The following is a 20,986-nucleotide window of genomic DNA, read 5'->3' as shown; positions in this document are numbered from 1 at the left end:
CTGTTCGGACACTCTTGCTTATTGCTCTGCGCTTTGCTCCCTATTTTTTTCCACACAGTGCTCAGACAACACATTTTCTTGGGGGGAAAATTAAGACTTTCTCCCAGCAGTTTACATTCCAGAGACGGAAAAACACAGCTGTCTACATTCAAACAGACGAGAGAAAATGCCTCTTGTGGAATCTACTTGCTGCATGAACTGCCACAAACTTCTACAAAGGATTGCGGTTCTTGAAACAAAGTTACTTGCTGGACTTCCAAAACAGGCGGAACACACAGCAGACGGTCATCACGGACCCTATCAGCATACAGCTGGTGAGTCCTCTGAATCTCAAAAGTTTATACAAAGTGTAGAGGAAAAAGCCGAAACAGATCGACAGACAAATCGATGGCACAAACAGGGAGCGAGACCCAAAGGCAATCGAGACATCAGATTATCACGAGTATCTCGTATTGCTGCCGTAGCATCCTCTACCCCAGATACGGCTATGACAAGACTTGTAAACACTGGTATCTTACCACCCCCTATACATCTTGAGAACAGATTTGAAGCATTAATGAATGTGGGTGAGGAATCCGCAAATGTGAGCCAGCAGCTAACATCGCTACTAACAGGCGCTCAAGGTCGAGCAGACAGCGGCTTTCAGCTCAGAGCGCAGCCAAGCCCAGGACTCTGATAGTGGGTGACGCTATTATCAGAAACATCAGTAGCAGGACTACAACTACATACTGCCTTCCTCAAGCAAATGTCTCTGATGTGAACAAAGAACTTCGGAACATTCTGATGAAGCACAAGACTGCAAATCGAGTCATCATCCATGTGGGGAAGAATGATATTCGGAAGGAGCAGTCAGAACTCCTTGAGAAGGATTTCAGTGAACTCTTTGAAACGCTTCAAAGTCTTGAAGTTCAGTCATTCATCAGTGGACCACTCCCAGCAAGGGGAACTAACATGTTCTCACGGTTGCTTGGGCTGAATACATGGCTACAAAGAACCTGCGGTATAAAAGGAGTCAACTTCATCGACAACTTCAATCTTTTCTGGGGCCACAGACAACTGTTTAAACTAGATGGCCTCCACCCAAACAGACTCGGTGCAAGAGTGCTTAAGGACAATATCTATTTCTCCCTCCGTCATCCTTCAGCGGTGTGTGCCAATCTACTCGGCCTGAATGGCACACACACACCCGGACAGTATATGAGTTACCACAGGACTTCATGTCAGCTTTTGAGTCAACATGATAACACCACGCAGCCACAACATGCACTGCTCATGGACATCCCAGCTGAGCCCTGCCCACAGAGCTCATCACATGCAGACTGTGACATACTACAACAGCTCCAAGACTCGGCACCCAAGGACGACTTTCTGGAAAACAGCCAGGGAAGCCAGAACGACATCTCACAGCCAGCGGAAACACCAAAGCCAGAGCCCTGCTCACCAGATACACTATCACTCTCTCCAGAATCTCCACTTCTAAGCTTCTCACAGAAAATGGAGGAACTGGTGTATGCTGGGACCAAACTCTCCCACTCTTTCGCTTCAAGCCCCCAGATATCAACTAAAAAACGGCGAGCCCCACAACCACCAAAGACTGCAGGCCCAGCTCACCCTCCTCCTCCTGCGAGAGCTCTCCGGCCGCTGCCACAACGCCAGGGCCCAAACCCCTCTCCATCTGGTGTAGGTGAACCAAAAACAACTGATAACAGCTCTCAGTGATATGTGTCGGGTCCCCGCTATATTAGTAGCAACATTCACAAATGTTTACAGAACAAGTGGGAACCCAGTGTGCCTGTAGCCTCCTCTATTTCTGTTTTATTAAGCGATAGAAAGTCTAAGGCCTTCTCAAGCCGTACGGCTGACCCATCTAACCTACGGCCTATAATGCATCAATCTAAGATTGCTGTAGAGACAAAATGTAAGTCCATCAAGTTAGCATTTTTAAACATTCGCTCACTTAAAAATAAATCATTTCTGATCAACGATTTAATAACCACAAACAACCTGGATTTCATGTTTCTAAATGAAACATGGTTAGAAGAGAGTTGCAGTTCAACAGTCCTCACTGAAACAGCCCCTCCTAACTTTAATTTTATAAGTGTCTGCAGGACTGTTAGGAGAGGTGGAGGTGTAGCTGCTCTGTTTAAAGATGTTTATCAGTGCAAGCAAATGTCATTTGGTCAGTATTCATCTTTTGAATACCTAGGTATTGTGCTGAAAGGTGCTCCACGCACCCTGTTTATCATTATTTACAGGCCTCCAAAATATTCTCCAGCCTTTGTTGATGATTTCACTGAACTGTTATCAATGATTTCCTCAGAGTTTGACTGTTTTGCTATTGCAGGGGATTTTAATATTCACATAGATAATGCAGAAATCAAAACTACAAAAGAAATTATAACTGTTTTAAACACTTTTGACCTGAGTCAGCATGTGCACGGACCCACACACAATCGTGGACACACTCTAGATTTACTCATCAGTAGAGGTCTAAACATCTCATCCATTGTTATTAAGGATGTAGCACTATCTGATCACTTCTGTATTTTCTTTAATATATTGATCTCAGTCACCACTGAATCTAGATCTGTCTCTATCAGAAAGAGATGCATTAACGAGAACACTAGTGCGCTATTTATGGAGGCAATATCATTAACACCAAGCATTTCTGCAGACTCTGTTGATCTTCTCCTGGAGTCATTTAACTAAAAAATTAAGAATGTTATTGATGATATTGCCCCGATAAAGGTCAGCAAGAAGACGGGGAAACAGAGATCAATTTGGAGAAAATCAACAGCAGTTCAGAGCATGAAAAGACAATGCAGAAAAGCTGAGCGGATGTGGCGGAAGACGAAACTCGAAATTCACTATAGCATCTATAAAGACAGCCTTCATGCTTTCAATGTGGAACTAGCCACAGCTAGACAGACTTTTTTTTCAAACCTTATAAACAGTAACTTAAACAACACCCGCACTCTTTTTGCGACTGTTGAGAGACTGACAAACCCCCCAAGTCAGATTCCCAGTGAAATGCTCTCCGACAGCAAATGCAATGAGTTTGCTTCCTTCTTTTCTGAGAAGATCAATAATATCAGAAAGGAGATTGGCACATCCTCAAGTTATGCAGAGGTCACACAGATTCGACCGCAATTTCAAAAAGAAGTGACTATGTGTGTTTTTAAAGAAATTGATAACAAAATTTTGGAAGAAATAGTACAGCACCTTAAATCTTCAACCTGCTATCTTGACACACTTCCCACATCCTTTTTCAAAAATGTGCTTAACTGTTTAGAAGCTGATCTCTTAGAAGTGGTGAACACCTCACTTCTTTCTGGGACTTTTCCAAACTCCCTTAAAACTGCAGTTGTTAAGCCCTTTCTGAAAAAGCGCAATCTTGATAACACCATGTTGAGCAACTATAAACCAATATCAAATCTTCCTTTCATAGGTAAGATTATTGAAAAGGTAGTTTCTAATCAGCTGAACAACTACTTAAAGTCAAATGGATACCTGGACAATTTTCAATCTGGTTTCCGAGCACATCACAGCACAGAGACAGCACTCATTAAGATAATAAATGATATTCGCGTCAATTCTGATTCTGGCAAAATATCAGTGCTGGTACTACTAGATCTTAGTGCTGCGTTTGACACTGTCGATCATAACATACTTTTAGAGAGATTGGAAAACTGGGTCGGGCTTTCTGGGATGGCACTCAAATGGTTCAGGTCATACTTAGAAGGGAGAGGTTATTATGTGAGTATAGGAGAGCATAAGTCTAAGTGGACGGCCATGACATGTGGAGTCCCACAAGGCTCAATTCTTGCACCGCTCTTGTTTAACCTGTATATGCTCCCACTAAGTCAGATAATGAGGAAGAACCAAATTGCCTATCACAGCTATGCTGATGATACCCAGATTTACCTAGCCTTATCTCCAAATGACTACAGCCCCATTGACTCCCTCTGCCAATGCATTGATGAAATTAACAGTTGGATGTGCCAGAACTTTCTTCAGTTAAACAAGGAGAAAACTGAAATCATTGCATTTGGAATCAAAGATGAAGTTCTCAAGGTGAATGCATACCTTGACTCTAGGGGTCAAACAACCAAAAATCAAGTCAGAAATCTTGGGGTGATTCTGGAGACAGACCTTAGTTTCAGTAGTCATGTCAAAGCAGTAACTAAATCAGCAAACTATCATCTCAAAAATATTGCAAAAATTAGATGTTTTGTTTCCAGTCAAGACTTGGAGAAACTTGTTCATGCCTTTATCACCAGCAGGGTGGATTACTGTAATGGTCTCCTCACCGGCCTTCCCAAGAAGACCATTAGACAACTGCAGCTCATCCAGAATGCTGCTGCCAGGATTCTGACTAGAACCAGAAAATCTGAGCATATCACACCAGTCCTCAGGTCCTTACACTGGCTTCCAGTTACATTTAGGATTGATTTTAAAGTACTTTTACTAATAAGTCACTCAATGGCCTAGGACCTAAATATATTGCTGATATGCTCACTGAATATAAACCTAACAGACCACTCAGATCATTAGGATCGAGTCAGTTAGAAATACCAAGGGTTCACACAAAACAAGGGGAGTCTGCGTTTAGCTATAATGCGGCCCGCAGTTGGAACCAGCTTCGAGAAGAGATCAGATGTGCTAAAACATTAGCCACATTTAAATCAAGACTCAAAACTCATCTGTTTAACTGTGCATTTGTTGAATGAGCACTGTGCTATATGTCCGAACTGACTGCAATAAATGTTATGTATAATATTTTTCTTTAAATTTACTTTAAATCATTTTCTATATCATTTTAAAATTCCTTGTTTTTATTATTTTTATTTCCATGTTTTTATTGATTTTAATGTCTATTTCACTTTCTTTTATGTAAAGCACTTTGAATTACCACTGTGTATGAAATGTGCTATATAAATAAACTTGCCTTGCCTTGCCTTGCCTAAAGCTGCTCTCGTGTTGACAACAGATATCTATTATTAAATCATTAAACACTTTGAATTTTGACAACAAAAAAAGCTTGACCTTAAGTGAAGTAAAAGCTAGCAAGACTATAGTGTGATGCAGAAATTATGTATTTTTGTAGGCCTAAACCCAGAAACGAGATGCATTTTAGCACTTCCAGTTCAATCGTCCTGAAGTCAGTGTGTTTTTGAAGGGTTGTGTGGTGGTGTGGTGAACACACGCCCAAGATAGACTATATATCTAAAATTTTCAAGAATTTGTTTTATCTTTTAATAAAGATTGAATGAGTTGTCAGAAGCTTAGTACTGGTAATGTTGAAGTCATGCAACCATGGTATAGTTTGTTTATAGCCTACTTTAGCTTTTTATGTCTGGTGATCGTATTTAGGTTTCAATTTGTGAAGACTATCACAATGAACCAAAACCTGTAAGAACCATAAACTTTTGTCAGTCACAGACGTTATTTTCAGCATTAATCAAAAAGCCAATGAAAAAATCCTATTGGGGTTTCGTCGAGGGAACCAGGGTAATGTGAACCTCTGGGTTGGCCTACAAAAACACGTGCTCACTGCAGAACACTCGCTGACCTGTTGAAGTTGATGAGCCAGATGGTGACCTCGGCAGGAGCCGCTTGGTCCCAGTGCATGGTGTATCCTTTACCCAGCATGACCACAGGCTGGAATTGCTGGTAGTGGTTCCTCTTTCCCAGAGCACCAACCAGCTCCAGAGGCTTGTCTGGATACTCATCCTTCACTATCTTCATGTTCAGGTTGGCTGGGTTTCGGGTCTGGATGTAAATCTGGATGTGAGGAGGGGGGAGGGGGGGGGGGCAGAGTATTTAGCATGGCATTTAAGTGCGCATGAAAAAAACCCTGAATGTTTGACAGCTTTATTGCCTTTCTCCTTTCTCTCGGAAAACAAATTTCAAAGAAGACTAAAGGCCCATTCACACCAAGGATGATAACTATGAAGATAACGATATAGTTCTAAAAATCGTTCTCAATATTAAAGTGCCCCTATTATTTTGAAAATGACCTTTCATGCAGTGTGTAACACAGCTCTAAGTGAATGAAAACATCCTGCAAAGTTTTAAATCTGAAAGTGCACAGTGTATAAAGTTACTGTCTCTCCAAAGAAAGACTCGACTCTGAATCACTGAAATGAGTCGTTTTTAAAACGAATCCCAAGCCGTTTCATGCTGATATCAACATGAAACATTAGCATACTGCCCGCCCTGACTTGATGGTCTTTTCGCATTGGTCTGAATGAAAATGCAAATTCATTCTTTGCCACTTTTGGAGCAATAAAAATAGCTGTTTCCCTCGGTAACGCTGCACACAAAGCAGCGCTGCATTCACAAACACTACTTTATCAAGCATTACAGGCGAGATGAAATGAAAATGAGCCTAATCACCGCAGATTAGCGTCACACAAAAGAAAAATGAATCGTTGAGCTAATCGTTTGGGAGTCGTTGAGCAAGTAAGGTAAAAAATAAATGCATATTATAAGACAATGAAAGTGTTTTTTGACCTTGCATGCATATCAACCTGTTGAGGACTCCCAGAACCAAAATATGAACCTTTTATTACCCATAATAGGGGCACTTTAAAGAATAGCAGAGTACACAGCTACAACGATAAAGGCACAGAGAAACGATATCGTTGGAATCACTTTCAGAACGAATTTTTTTTCCAGCTGATGAATGATAAAAACATTGACACCCAATCAGAATCCATCTGAGAATAAACAGACTATATCACTGGTGTGTATACTAATATCTTTATCTTTATAGTTATCATTCTTGGTGTGAACGGGGCTTAGCAAGGTTGTCTGGCTTTGTAAACACAGTTCTTGGAATGTACTAAACAAGGTGCTGCTGTTTGCGTGTAGATGCTTGTGTACCGACCGGCCGAACGAAGGCTGCTGGCACCAGACATGGGAATGTTTTGGGAGTAACAGGAGGTTGTGGGTCGGACTCACCTGGGCGTAGTGCCCACTGCAGATGGCAGCTCTCCAGTCGGGGATGTCAATGCAGTCGGGGTGTCTCAGGAGCCAGTTGTCCTCTTTGACCAGGAAAGCGCCTGGGTATTCGCTCACCGAACCGTCGATGTCGTGGAAAATGGTTGTCTTGTCACCGTCCATCTCCATCTTGGAGAACCAGGGGCCCGGTTCACCAAAGAACACGCGTGAGGTGATCTAGAGCCACGATTACAGACAAGGGAACGGCAAACATGGGAAATTAGGAAATTATTTATGGCTTTTCTGTATTCTCTGAAAACAATTTTTTATGTATTTTCTGTATTTTTAAAACCAATAGCTGTAACAGATCAGATTTAGTAACAGTTTTGGTTCTACATCTGATCTGCATTTAAACATCTTAATTGAGAATATTTTACATGATCTATTTATATATTCACACCTCCTAAACCATTTAAAAGTTTGGGGTTAGTAAGATTTTGTTAATGTTTTTGAAAGTGTCTTATGCTCACAAGGCTGCATTTATTTAATCAAAAATACAGTAAGAAAAAAACCCAGTAAAATTGTGAAATATTATTAAAACTTAAAAAGACTGATTTGTATTATATTTTAAAACGTAATTTATTCCTGTGATGCAAAACTGATTTTCAGCATCATTTCTCCAGTCTTCAGTGTCACGTGATCCTTCAGAAATCATTCTAACATGCTGATTTGCTGATCAAGGGAACATTTCTGATTATTATCAATTTTCAAACCAAAAAAATTATAAATTAAATAAAACATTTTGCCAGAATTATTTGATGAACCAAAAACATAAATGTCACTTTTGATTCATTTAATGCAGCTGCTTAAAAGTATTAATTTCTTTAAAAAAAAAACTGTAAAAATTGTACTGACGCCAATTTTTTAACAGTAGTGTATATTGAATATCTATTTGCATATTTTGATATTCTGGTTAATTAAACACAATTTAAAATTATTATTATTTAAAATTTAAAATAAAATTCAAGTAATAATAATATTATTTATTAATATTTATGACTGTAAACTCTGATTGGATGAGCCATGTTTAAACCCGTTACTAATTCTCACACCTGTGTGTTCACATTTGTTAAATTCTATATTGCTGTGGCAAGATGCAATGATGCTAATATAAATACATTTATATTAGTTCTTTTATGCCTTGACTTGTTTGGGATGCATGTATTCATGTTTCTTTGTGGGTTTCATATGGAAATATCATAAAGCAAAGCTTATACTTATAGCAAGTACATATACAAGTATATATACTTGCGCAAATTTATCATCATAAACAATGATCACAATATCTCTACTGTCGCACATTATGCACTGCCACACAATCCTAATCAGATTTCTGCTCTAGACTTTGCAGCCAATGAAGCCTCATATCTGACTATTGGAAGTGACAGGAGGGTGGGAGAGAGATGATTATAACCAGAGGAGGAACAACCTCTGTCAGCGAGAAAATGCTCTAAAATATTATAATCCTCTTTGACATCCTGCACAAAATCAATCAGAGTTCCTGGAATAGCTCAGAGACAGTGACCCCTTCCACTGTTATTAAGCTGCACAAAGAGCGCTGACATACATTTTGTCACAGGGTCACAGAGAGCATCGCTCGAGGGCCGGCGCTTACCGGCACGTTATCGAAGGTGATGTCGGTGATGTTGTTGTTCGGGCAGCTCTGCCACGAGTTGTTCAGGCGGAAGCCAAAAGCGCTGGTGTGTCGCCCGTCGAGAGCGATGAATTTGCGGAAAGTGCAATTCTGGATGTTGATTGGCCCGTCGTAGATTTGCATTCCACGAATGGGGAAGTCCCTGCAGGGCAGACGGCAATGACATCCGTGAACTGGTTTGCACTCATCAAATAATGATGGGACGTTTGATCCATGCAATGCAATTGACAGTTTAAAATATAAACTGAGAAAAAAAATTTACAAAATCAACAAAAAATATATATTCTGAGAAACTAGATGCTCTAAATGAAAAAAGGTATTTTTATTATTAAAGGTAAATTTTATTATTATTTATATACTGCAGTTTATTATATAAATGTTTGAATTTGCCTCTAAGTTTTTTCTTTGATTTTTAGTAATTGTTATATACTATTTATTTATTTTAAATAAAATATATTTTTTTATTTTAGTTTTAGTTTTAGTTAAATTGTAGTTTATCTCCAAGTAAGTTCTATCTCCAGATTTTAGTGATCCAACCTAAACTTATTTTATTGAGTTTCCAATGCAAACGTTTTTTTGGGGGGTTTTGTTTTTTTCCAAGTAATATTCATATTAGATTTTTTCAGCTTAATACAAAACATTTGAATAGTTTTGCTTTAATGATAATAACAGTGAATTAACAAAAATATTGGCATAAGCATTCATAAAATGTTTTTTGTTTTGCCTTGAGAGAAAAAATCTATAGCATGATTGGGATAGCTTTTTAATGTTGTTGTTGTTATTCATAATATTTTGAATTAGCTTTATGAGTTGTAATTATAGTTATTTTTTTGTAATTTTGTTGCTTTTGTCATTTTTATTCATTCTTTATATTACTCTTTAGGTTCAGTTTATTTAAATTTTAGTTAATGTTTAGTTTATAATTATTTCCAGTTAGTAATTTTAGTGATTTAACTTGTACTTATTTCAGTTAGTTGCCAATGCAAACTTTCTAATTTTTAAGTTTTTCATGTTATATTTATACAACAATAACTCCGAATTGAATAACAAAATAATGACTTAAGCATTCATACATTATTACTTGTTGCCTTGCTTTGGGAAGAAAACCTTGACATGGGATAACTTTTTACATTTATTATAATTATTATTATTATCATTATTTAAAAAAAAAGACAGAAAAGACTAACTTATGACCTCTGTGGGTTTGGAAACAGTCATCTTACTATTTCCTCCTCATTTTGAACAGCTATAACTTTCTGTCCCAGTGGTGGAAACGTGTCAAACTTGGCATGCATGAAGGGTCTGGGGTAATTGCATTTTCTTTCATTTTTGGATGGATGGGATGTATGGTCGCCTAGCAACTAGCGGTTAAACTTTCAATATTTTAAACATCCGCTGTCCTGTCTGAGCTTAAAATTTCTCAGTCCTTCTCATGAGTGATCAATTTTCCCAAAGGACCTATAAGTTTTGCCCTGTAAGTTGTTTTATCATTATTTATTTTCTTCTCATCAACTGCTTATCACATGGAGATTTTTGGATAGCCAGTATAAGTTTGCATAATTGGGCTTTTTCTGAATGTATACATTACAGTGCAAGATTGTCAATGCATCTGACAATAATGTTGAAGGTGGAGCGTAGTGAATTTATAAATTACAACTACAGCACAAAATTGCAATTTTGTTTGAATCAATTGTTTTTGCAATTATGTTGGCTGTCACTTCACCCTTAAAATGTGGCTTATCCTTTTTACAATCAACTGTTCTTTTAACAGAACAATTCAAATGACAGTGATGGTTGAATTGTCAAATTAAAGCTATTTTCCACAATCTAAAAGAATAAAGCTTGAAGCTTAAAGAAGGCACCTGACACTTTTAAGAGAAAAAGGGAGAGATTTATTTTCAGTTTGACTCTCATGGGTGCTATAACGTTGGTGGTAAAAGTGTATGCAAAATCCAGCATTTTCTATAGGAGCAGAGAATATAAAGTGACAGGTGCTGAGCTGCAATATTACAGATGAAAGTCAAGCACATTAAATCCTCAAGCCCTGTCAGGTATAAAGGAGTCTAGAGATAAATTGCTCTGAGACGTCAGAGAAAAAGTAAAAGCTGAAACTTTGGATTGATTTCTTTCCAATTGTAAACACTAAACTCTCTAAGCATATTTCATCTTTACAGCAGTTTCCTCTACCGGCTGGATTCCACTAATTGTGGCTTGCAGCTATATTTATTTTCGCTAATTAGTTTTCTGCAGGTGTTATGGAAACTACACACTTCACCTTCAGTCAACATGAAGTCAAAATAGACTTTCTTAAAGGAATAGTTATCCCAAAAATGGACATTTACTCACCCTCAGGCCATCCAAAATGTAGATGAGTTTGTTGCTTCATCAGAAAAGATTTGGAGAAATGTAGCATTACATCACTTGCTCACCAGTGAATGGGTGCCGTCAGAATGAGAGTCCAAACAGCTGATAAAAACATCACAATAATCCACACCACTCCAGTCCATCAACTGACATCTTGTGAAGTGAAAGACCATGTGTGTAAAAAATAAATCCACCATTAATGCATCAAACCATTGTTTCCATCTAAATAAAATAAGAGTCCATAATAACGTTTCCTCCTTCCTCCAAGTCCATCTTCTGATCTCCTGTTGTCCTCTCACATCACAATGCAATGACATATTTATTGATGAACTGCTTCAGACTGTTTTCGCTTGTAAGCAGTGCTTGATCCGTGCATATTTCTCTCTTGGTTCAGATTAGAAGACTTTTTCACTGGAAAAAGCAATATTATGGATAGGAGACTTGTATTTTAGCCATTAAAGTGCAAAACATTTTAATGATTTTTCTTACAGATGCACAGCTTTTTGCTTCACAAGAAGTTAACTGATGGACTGGAGTGGTATGGATTGCTTGTGGATTATTGGGATGTTTTTTTATCATCTGTTTGGACTCTCATTCTGACGGCACCCATTCACTGCAGAGCATCCATTGGTGAGCATGTGATGTAACTGTAACTCAAAATCTGTTCTGGTGAATAAACAAACTCATCTACATCTTGGATAGATTGACAGTGAAGACATTTTCAGCATTTCATTTACATTTTTAGGTGAACTATTCCTTTAATAAATCTTATTTCAGAGAAACAACAATGCACTTTATTCCTTTTTGACTGACATTACAATGTCTTGATCCAATCAATTCCTGATGGGTAAAATCAAGCCCTACCCAACATTTTTAAACTTTGATTATCGTGTCACATGTAAATGCCAAATATGCACATATATTAACAGAAGTAAATTGGTTGCAAATGCAGATTCATACTGACAATCCACTTAAGCCAATAGACAACAAGTAGCTGAAGGCTCTATCAATGTTTTGTCATTTGTAATGATTTTTTCAGTGTTTTAAAAACAGTTTTTTCAGTTCACCAGCTCTAGGACAGCTGTGATATTCAGGACAGCTAATTCAGTGATATCTGTCGGATAATGGCCATATTTTCTAAGTGCCATTCCACACAAAAAATGGCTAACAGCACCTTTAAGATGTTTCTGGGAAAAATGTGGGCATTTATAGGTCAAAGTCAATACCAAGGTCGGAGTGATTTTTCTCTTTGCAAGGCCACTGAAACGAAAAAAAGGAAACCTTGGTGCACACTTCCACACCATTCACGATGATTTAAATAGTGTTTTCAAGTGCAAAAACAAGATAAATGGTAAACTGATGTTCATGACACTCACACTCCTCTGGGCAGAGACCTGCCGAGATGATCAGGGCCGCCCGGACCCCAGGATTGATCAATCAAGTCGGGCATCCCTCTGTTCCTGCTCTCTCCCACAAACAGAGAGTTCTTCACCTCCTGACGGGAGCCATCATCATCTGGGAAGGTTCCTCCACTATGCACGAATACAGAAGCACAAAGTGAGAAAAACTGTGTGCGAATCCACACCTTTTGAGAATATACACCACATCTCTGCTGCGTTCTCACAATAAATTAATTTCACATTCCCACAAAAGCCCTGACTCCTTCCCTGCATCTTAAGAAGCCACCTATATAAGGCATTTTCCAATTACAGGCACTACGCCCTGCATTATGAATTCAGCAAATATGAACACATTTCATTTTTAGACTGCTGGAATGTGTGCAAAGATAATAATAGAATAAAGGAAAAATGGTGATTAGCGGGTTTACCTGGCGAGCGTCAGGCCGATTCCATTATCAGCGAACCTGCGTGCAATTAAGATGAAGGAACATGTCAGTGCTGACCGCTTGCCATGCACACCGCAATAACGCTCAGATTCTAGAGCGCAGACAATCACAACTGACTCACATGGGTGATTGAAGTCATAAATCTGTGCCAGAGACGCTCAACAGAATGAGAATTTATTTTCCAACTGTAACTATTTCACTAGAGCTCTGTTAAAACCCTCACAAGCATATTATTTTTATTTTAAGAATGTAGTGCATTTAAATCATAAAAATGAATAAAGCCCTTGAGTGGACACTGCATTTTGTAAGTGATATTTCATGCATGTTGAGCAACAGTGATGATTCAGGTTCATCATAGAAAAACAAATGCTCATGTTAAACAAGATACTAAATGTTTATCTGGATAAAAATAAAAATAAAAACTAAATAAAATAAAATGCTGCATAAATGAGATAAATGTCACACAATGGCAAAAATACCAGTGACAAAAAAAATAAAGAATAAATGTCCCATCTGGCTAGGATTGAAAGGAAACAAAACAAGCTTAAACAGTGTCCACAATCACATAATTACCAGTGGGAACCTTAGCATTAAATTATTAAAAAATCAAATCAAATCAAATCAAATGCTGCATAAATGAGATAAATGTCACACAATGGCATAAATACCAGAGGAAAATTTAAGAATAAACTTCCCATCTGGCAACACACACACACAAAAAAAAAAAAACACAAAACACAAAACTGGCTTAAAAGATGCCCACAATCACATAATTACTGGTGGGAATCTTCACATTGAATTATTGAAAAATAAAATAAAGTAAAGAAATAAAATAAAGCTTACTGGCAATCGTCCAGCCAAATGTCTCCTCCTCTCAGCCATGCACCATGGTCCTGATTCTTGTAGGCCACAAAATGGTGAACTAGAGCAGGAACTCGTGGTTTGAAGGGGTCTGCATCCTGGTGTGGGCTGTACCTGCCAAAGAAAGGCACAGGATGAATGCAAATTAATTGGATAAATTGTGTAGTTTATTCTCCCTGTTGAAAAGACCAGAGTGGTCCAAGCTGGTTCGGAGGATCAGTACAGTGATGTTATTAACTAAGCTGGTCTGCTGGTTAACTAGCAGCATGATCTTTGTGGTTGCCAAAATTGGAGTATATTGTCTTCAGAAGATTTAAAATATTGTAGTCAACATTTGAAGTGGATCTTGTCCTAAGACAAGAACGGGTATTGTTTTGGTTTTAGGACAACTTTGATGAAAGGTTTTGATCCACTTCATGACTTCAAATGTATATAGCACAAGTCATATGCATTACTTCTGCAAAATATTGTGAGCTCTGTCATTTCGGAGCAGGATCAGGAACTGCAAATGCTAACCTCGCTCCTATGAGGGAGAGGTAGGGTCTCTTGTCCTTCGCATTAGCCTCGGTCGTCTTTACTCCATGATCGAGCATCATCCCCGCCTACCATAACATATAAACATAAAAACATGAAAAACGAGATCTCAGTGATTTATTTCAACCTACTGTAAGAGGCCAGATGACATGAGTGTTATGCTACATATCCCAATTAAAATACTAACATATAGAGCATTCTGCTTACTCTTCTGTAAGTATTATGCAGATTTTATAAACTCATATTAAGAGAATATATTAAGAGAATAAATTAGCATATCACACTGTAGAACCATTTTAAATGAACTAGTGCAGTCAAAATGGTGAAAAAACTAATCTCTGGGGTCAGTACGATTGATTTTTTTTAATGAAATTCTGTACATTTTCTATTATTCAAAAAATCCTAAAGAAAAAGAAAAATTCAGGAAATACAATCACAGCTACTCATATGTAGCCGTAGCTTGTTTAAAAGTGACAGTAAATATATTTATAATGTTGTAAAAGATTAATATACATAAAATTAATTGCTGTTTTTTCAACTTCCTGTTCATCAGAGAATCCTAAAAAAAAATATCACATTTTCTCCAAAAATATTAAGCAGCACAACTGCTTAATCAACATTGAAAATGAATATTTCTTGAGCAGAAAATCAGAATATTAAAATGATTTCTGAAGGATTATGTGACAGACTGGAGTAATGATGCTGAAAATTTGGATTTGCATCACAGGAATAAATTACATTTTACAATATATTCAAATAGAAAACAGTTATTTAAAAATGTAATATTATTTCACAATTTTACTGTATTTTTTAATCAACCTTGGTGAGCAGGAGAGGCTTTTTCAGAAACATTAAAAAAATCTTACCAACTTTAGAACAATCTTTTTGAAAACACCAGCTTGCATGCAACAAAAACATCTCAGTTTTTCTCACTGTAAAAGCTTGGTTGCACTGTACTGTGGATGGTACTGTATTTCTGCACAAAGACACCAACCCTGGATTCCCAGCCCTTAAATCATGTTTTATTAAAGGTCTAAGTAGTAGTCGTAAATGAGTTATATTTCAATTACAGTGGCCGCACTGAGAATGACGCCATAGATTACAGTGAGAGGGCGCGAGAAAGCATTTGCCCGTTTCCTCTTTTTGAACAACAAGCTCATCAATCTCAAGCATTGGCCTTTTAATGGTGTATACAAAAGAGAGGTGCTAGCGGCACCTATATCTCCGGTGCCGTGGCCCACTTTCATTCACGACGACACACTCACACACACACACACACACTCACCCTGTAATTGGAATGAGCTCTGTTATTAATGAACAGCCCCATGGGTGTATGTTCGGACTTGCCGGGGGAGTACATGCCCTCTGATGGACCGGTGGGGACATGGTGGAAAATAAACCAGAATCCTGTTTCCTGCAAGACCACACAAACACACACACACACACACAAATATTACATGTGCACGGAGACGGTACTAATGGGCATCCTAATGACACAAAACGCTTTGAGAATGAGCTCACAGCGGTATATAAAAAATATCCGCGACTAAGCATGTATGATCCATCACAAATAAGCATGGTAGGTGGAAAGGAGCCACCGAGATACCGTGGCACCATTAATCAGAGGCATCGCTGTGGTAACGAGACTAACCTCAGATCCGGCCGCGGCACAGTTGATGAGATTGTTATTGGGGTTAGCCATCCAGAAGGTGGAGGTGGCGCTGAGAAAGAGAGAGAAAGACACTGATTAGATTGTTCTGATTCCACAAACATAAACAAACACGGCTGACATTTAGCACATGTCCATTCTTAACCTCATCACAGCCAGATTGTTGTTGGCCCTACTGTAACTACATGTGGAAAAAACACAAGAGATTCGTCCTTTTCTGCTTGTGCCACTTTATTATTGACAGGAAAACGAAATTGATTGGGAAGAGAGAATGGGATCAGAACACAATCCTCAACCACAGCCGTGATTCCCACATGATTCTATCTATCTATCTATCTATCTATCTATCTATCTATCTATCTATCTATCTATCTATCTATCTATCTATCTATCTATCTATCTATCTATCTATCCATCCGTCTATCCGTCTGTCTATCCATCCATCCATCCGTCCTTCCATCGATCTATCTGTCTATCCATCTATCCATTCATCCATCCATCGTTCTATCATTCTATCCATCGTTCTATGTATGATGTGATATTACTTACTGTAATATTTTAATATTTGATTTAATCACGAATGACTACAGTGGTGATATTCCAGGATCTCTGGCAGTGTCTTCCTCTATAATTTAAGAGCTGTGAAGCTTTATCCTCTCTATCAACCGAATTTCAATCTAAAAGGTGCACCGTTCATGCAATATATATGAGAGCAGTTAGCAATTTAATGCCCTAACGATTTGGAAGCCGGTTCATTCCACATACTACACGGAACCATCTAAATGCACTGAAAAGGTCTTTGTATGAAGATAAACATCCGTGTGGGTAAAAAAGAAAAGCATCTGTTGCCTGTTTATGCGTTTGTGTCGCATTGGTGCCATTCTTAAGATGTGTAGCTAGACATCGTTAAAAACGATAGATTCAATTCCATAAGTATTCACACTAACGCCGCACACATAACCACACTTCAAAGCAATACCCAACTCTCGGCAACTCTGCGGTACAAATTAAACATATTTACTGTCAACGCCAAATTCCAGTTTTCCCAACCTAGACAGTTTCGCTGCCAGAGTTTAGCAGGGTTCTTAATGTGGTGTTGTTGTTATTTTAATTAGCAACTATATAAATTATATAAGGTTCTAAGAATGCGAGTGCATCTTAGGATAAAAATCATTACACAATAATGAGCTCGGGCGGAAACGATCATCAGCGCAACTGCATGTTGTGCTGTTGCTTTCTTAAGAGGAAGCCTTGATTAAAGAATACCAGCGAGAGTGAGAAAACAACTAAAAACGGGTTTGTTAGAGGCAAAAAAATTAGCAATATGATAATTGAACATTTCATTGCTTTGATATAAAAGCAATAATAAACAGAACATTGCTGAGATATGAAAGTTAAAAGAATAAAATAAACCGAACTAGAGTCGGTTTATGATGGTTGGCTACTTATTCAGTTATTCAAGAGCCATTTGGTTCCATGAGGTCAACTATAGTTTATTTATATATTAGTATATGTTTATGTATATGTGTGGGGAAGTCGTGGCCTAATGGTCAGAGAGTTGGACTCGTAATCCAAAGGTTGCAGGTTCGAGTCTCGGGCCGGCAGGGATTATAAGTGGAGGGAGTGAATGTCCAGCGCTCTCTCCACCCTCAATACCACGACTGAGGTGCCCTTGAGCAAGGCACCGAACCCCCAACTGCTCCCCGGACGCCGCAGCATAAATTGCTGCCCACTGCTCCGGGTGTGTGTTCACGGTGTGTGTGTTCACGGTGTGTGTGTGTTCACTGCTGTGTGTGTGCACGTTGGATGGGTTAAATGCAGAGCACGAATTCCGAGTATGGGTCACCATACTTGGCAGTATGTCACTTCACTTCACATATGCAAATATTTACATAAATTAGTCGATAACAGGGTTCTTGTCATTAACTAACACTAAAACTACTGAAAACTGTTAACTGAAAGCTGAAATAAACTAAAATATAAATAGATTAAAAACTTTTAAGAAATGTAACATTTAAAAAAAATGTTGTTTATTTGTTTATTATTAATTGTTTATGTAAACGCTTGAAGCATTAAAATCACAAAAATTACTATACTAAATAAATCTAAAACTGAAATAAATAAAAAATTAAATTAAACAAACAAACAAATAAACCTAAATAGTAATAACGAACAAAAAAAAGTCAAAATAAAAGTATAAAAAATAAAAGTTTTAATGTAAACTGAAAAAAGGCTTTTGTTAATTAAAGCTATGATTATATATACATACTGTAAACATAAAATTCTTAAATTATTTTAAAATACAAAGTTATCTAAAAATTACAATTTATATAGAGAACTAATTCTGATCTACAGTATATCTATTTTTAGTTTTGATCTTAAAATTGGCTCCATATTCCTAAGGCAAAATAGGATTTCTTAGTTCTTTCTTTTAAGTTTAGGGTGGCATATACTTGGTTTCTTGAGGTAAAATCATCCACACCATTCAGTGAGTGTTACCTGCAGTCCTGGCGTGGTTTGGCCACGTATCCAGGATAAGCTCCGTTGGTTATGTCACGGCACATCTTGATGTCTCTGTCGGAGGGCAGCAGTGTGCTCGCCTTCACCAGCAGACCCAGACAATGGTCGAACGTGTTCCTCTCCTCCGGTCCATCCTCAGTGAAGAAACAGTGTCCTAAAGCTTCATAGCCGACAACATCCTTCACCTAGTGGGAAATTAACAACATTAGAAGACAGAAGATGAGGTTTTTAGCAACTGTCCAGAGGGCAAATAATGAAAACTTCACATAAAGATAAGTGAAAACGAACTAAAAGAATACCCAATGACTCATCATTTACTGTTCAAATCAATCAGAATCAAAAATGGAAAAAGAGAGTCTTATTCTGTGAATATTTTCATATAAAACGGCTTAAGTTGACAAGCTTTATTGATCAATTTTATGCTGCTTTTTGAAGCTTGATAGTTTAAATCCCCATTCACAAAGTTTTGATATCCATCCATCCTTTTGCATGTAACAGAAGAAATTAATCAGAATCAAAAATGGAAGCAGAGGATTTTCGTCTGTGAATATTTCTCATGAAAAATGGCTTTAAAAAATGTTTAAATATGGAGCATGGAGTCATATTTACAAATTTTAAGCTGTATTTTGAAGCTTGATAGTTCAAATGCCCATCCACAAAGTTTGGACATCCATTAAACATCAGGGAAGAAACATACAGGTTTGGAAAGACATGAAGGTGAGTAAACAATGACAAAATTTTCTATTCCTTCATGTAATGCTCATGTTAAATCATGGTTACTTTTTTCCTGTGTACTTCACATAAAGACGAGTAAAAATTAACTAAAAGAATAGAAATGACAAATTCCTCAAAATGAATCAGAATCAAAAAAGGAAGCAGAGGGTCTATTTTCTGAGAAAAACAGCTTTAGAAGACTTAACCCTCTGGTGCTGTTCGGTCAATTTTAACCAAAAAAAAAAAAAACTTGTTCTGTTCGCAGTCAAAAATGACCGCATTGGTTACTGCATCCAAAAAAAAAAAACTTACTGAAAACAATTTTTTGGATATATCAACCTCAAATTTGGAACTAAAACACAATAAATAAAAATAGTGTTTTGTGTATTTTCCATAATAACACATTTAAGCTTCTATGACTAAAATGAACACTCCACTTTTTTTGAAAATAGGCTCATTTTAAAACTTTTTAAAATTTTAAAAAGAGTTAAACAGTTGAGTTTTACCGTTTTCGAATCTGGGTCTGGCGGTAGCACTTTTAGCTTAGCTTAGCATAGATCATTGAATCAGATTAGACCATTAGCATCTCGCTCAAAAATGACCAAAGAGTTATTTTACGATAATTTTCTTATTTAAAGCTTGATATGGCTAGGAACTATACTCTCATTCCGGCATAATAATCAAGAAACTTTGCTGCCGCACCATGGGTGCAGCAGGCGCAATGATATTACGCAGCACCTGAAAGTAGCCCCCAGCTACATGGCCGCGGGAACTAGGGATGCTGAGGGTGCTGCAGCACCCCCCGCCGCAGGGCCGGGTCTGAGATTTTCCTTGTGCCCCTCGATCATACCCAAGATACTTAATTTTTGTGATAGTTTTGGGATTAATTATTTATTAAACTGATCAGAAATATATAGCCTAGTGCGGTTGTATTATTCTTGGGTGCCTTGCGGCATGCGTGACCTACATCTCTCCCTCACACTGACAGAATTTCATGTGAAATATTCACGCGATATTACCGTAATTTTACATTCCGACTTGTAAAAACCATTCACATCCTAGTCCTTTTTATGAGCCGTCTTCCGAAGCTTTCTCACTTCTCAAGACGGCCACCGACAATAACTATAAGCACAGCTGTTTAATTGTGCTCTAGTCTCTTGTCAAACGCGCTCAAACAAGCCTAATGTATATGTATTAACTACATAGACATCGTAACGTTTTAGGCAAGTAGGTTTCCATATTATGGCATAACATATTTTAATAAAGACAGAATTTGTATTTAACCTGATCATGTTTAATAAAAACATTTTAAGTTTAATTAACACAGCATGTCTATGATTATTCAAACAACAAACAAATTATTCAGCGAGCAAAGAACATATCAAAGAATATCACTGAATTCAGTCTAGCGTGAGTGTAAGCTCACTAAAAACATCCAGCACCCACACCATCAGCACTGGAGCTCCTCAGTGCTGCGTTCTCTCCCCACTGCTCTTCTCCCTCTACACCAACGACTGCACATCTAAAGACCCCTCTGTCAAGCTTCTGAAGTTTGCAGATGACACCGCACTGATCGGCCTCATCCAGGACGGTGATGAGTCTGCTTACAGACAGGAGGTTAAGGAGCTGGCTGTATGGTGCAGTCTTAACAACCTGGAGCTTAACACGCTCAAAACTGTGGAGATGATCATGCACTTCAGGAGAAACCCCCCTGCACTCCCCCAACTCACCATCATGAACAGCACTGTGACTGCAGTGGAGTCATTCAGATTCCTGGGCAGCACCATCTCTCAGGACCTGAAGTGGGACAATCACATTG

At 37.9% G+C, this 20,986-nt stretch overlaps 1 protein-coding gene across 1 annotated transcript in view; it reads right to left on the bottom strand.

The window, feature by feature from the left end:
* LOC306857605 (cell migration-inducing and hyaluronan-binding protein-like) overlaps nt 1–20,986 on the bottom strand; it is a 165,829-nt gene that overhangs the window by 15,277 nt on the left and 129,566 nt on the right. The window contains exons 14-23 of the mRNA XM_079397626.1: nt 18,433–18,638; nt 15,916–15,985; nt 15,550–15,678; nt 14,247–14,332; nt 13,713–13,844; nt 12,852–12,887; nt 12,400–12,555; nt 8,621–8,801; nt 6,967–7,182; nt 5,573–5,784 (exon numbers count right to left, since the gene is read on the bottom strand). Of these exons, the coding sequence (XP_079253752.1) occupies nt 5,573–5,784; nt 6,967–7,182; nt 8,621–8,801; nt 12,400–12,555; nt 12,852–12,887; nt 13,713–13,844; nt 14,247–14,332; nt 15,550–15,678; nt 15,916–15,985; nt 18,433–18,638 (1,424 nt within the window). The remainder of the gene's footprint in view (nt 1–5,572; nt 5,785–6,966; nt 7,183–8,620; nt 8,802–12,399; nt 12,556–12,851; nt 12,888–13,712; nt 13,845–14,246; nt 14,333–15,549; nt 15,679–15,915; nt 15,986–18,432; nt 18,639–20,986) is intronic.

The sequence above is a fragment of the Barbus barbus genome, assembly GCF_936440315.1.
Source record: "Barbus barbus genome assembly, chromosome: 1".
NCBI lineage: Eukaryota > Metazoa > Chordata > Actinopteri > Cypriniformes > Cyprinidae > Barbus > Barbus barbus.
The sequence above is the reverse complement of the archived record's forward strand: the minus strand, read 5'-3'. Positions and strand labels throughout refer to the sequence as shown.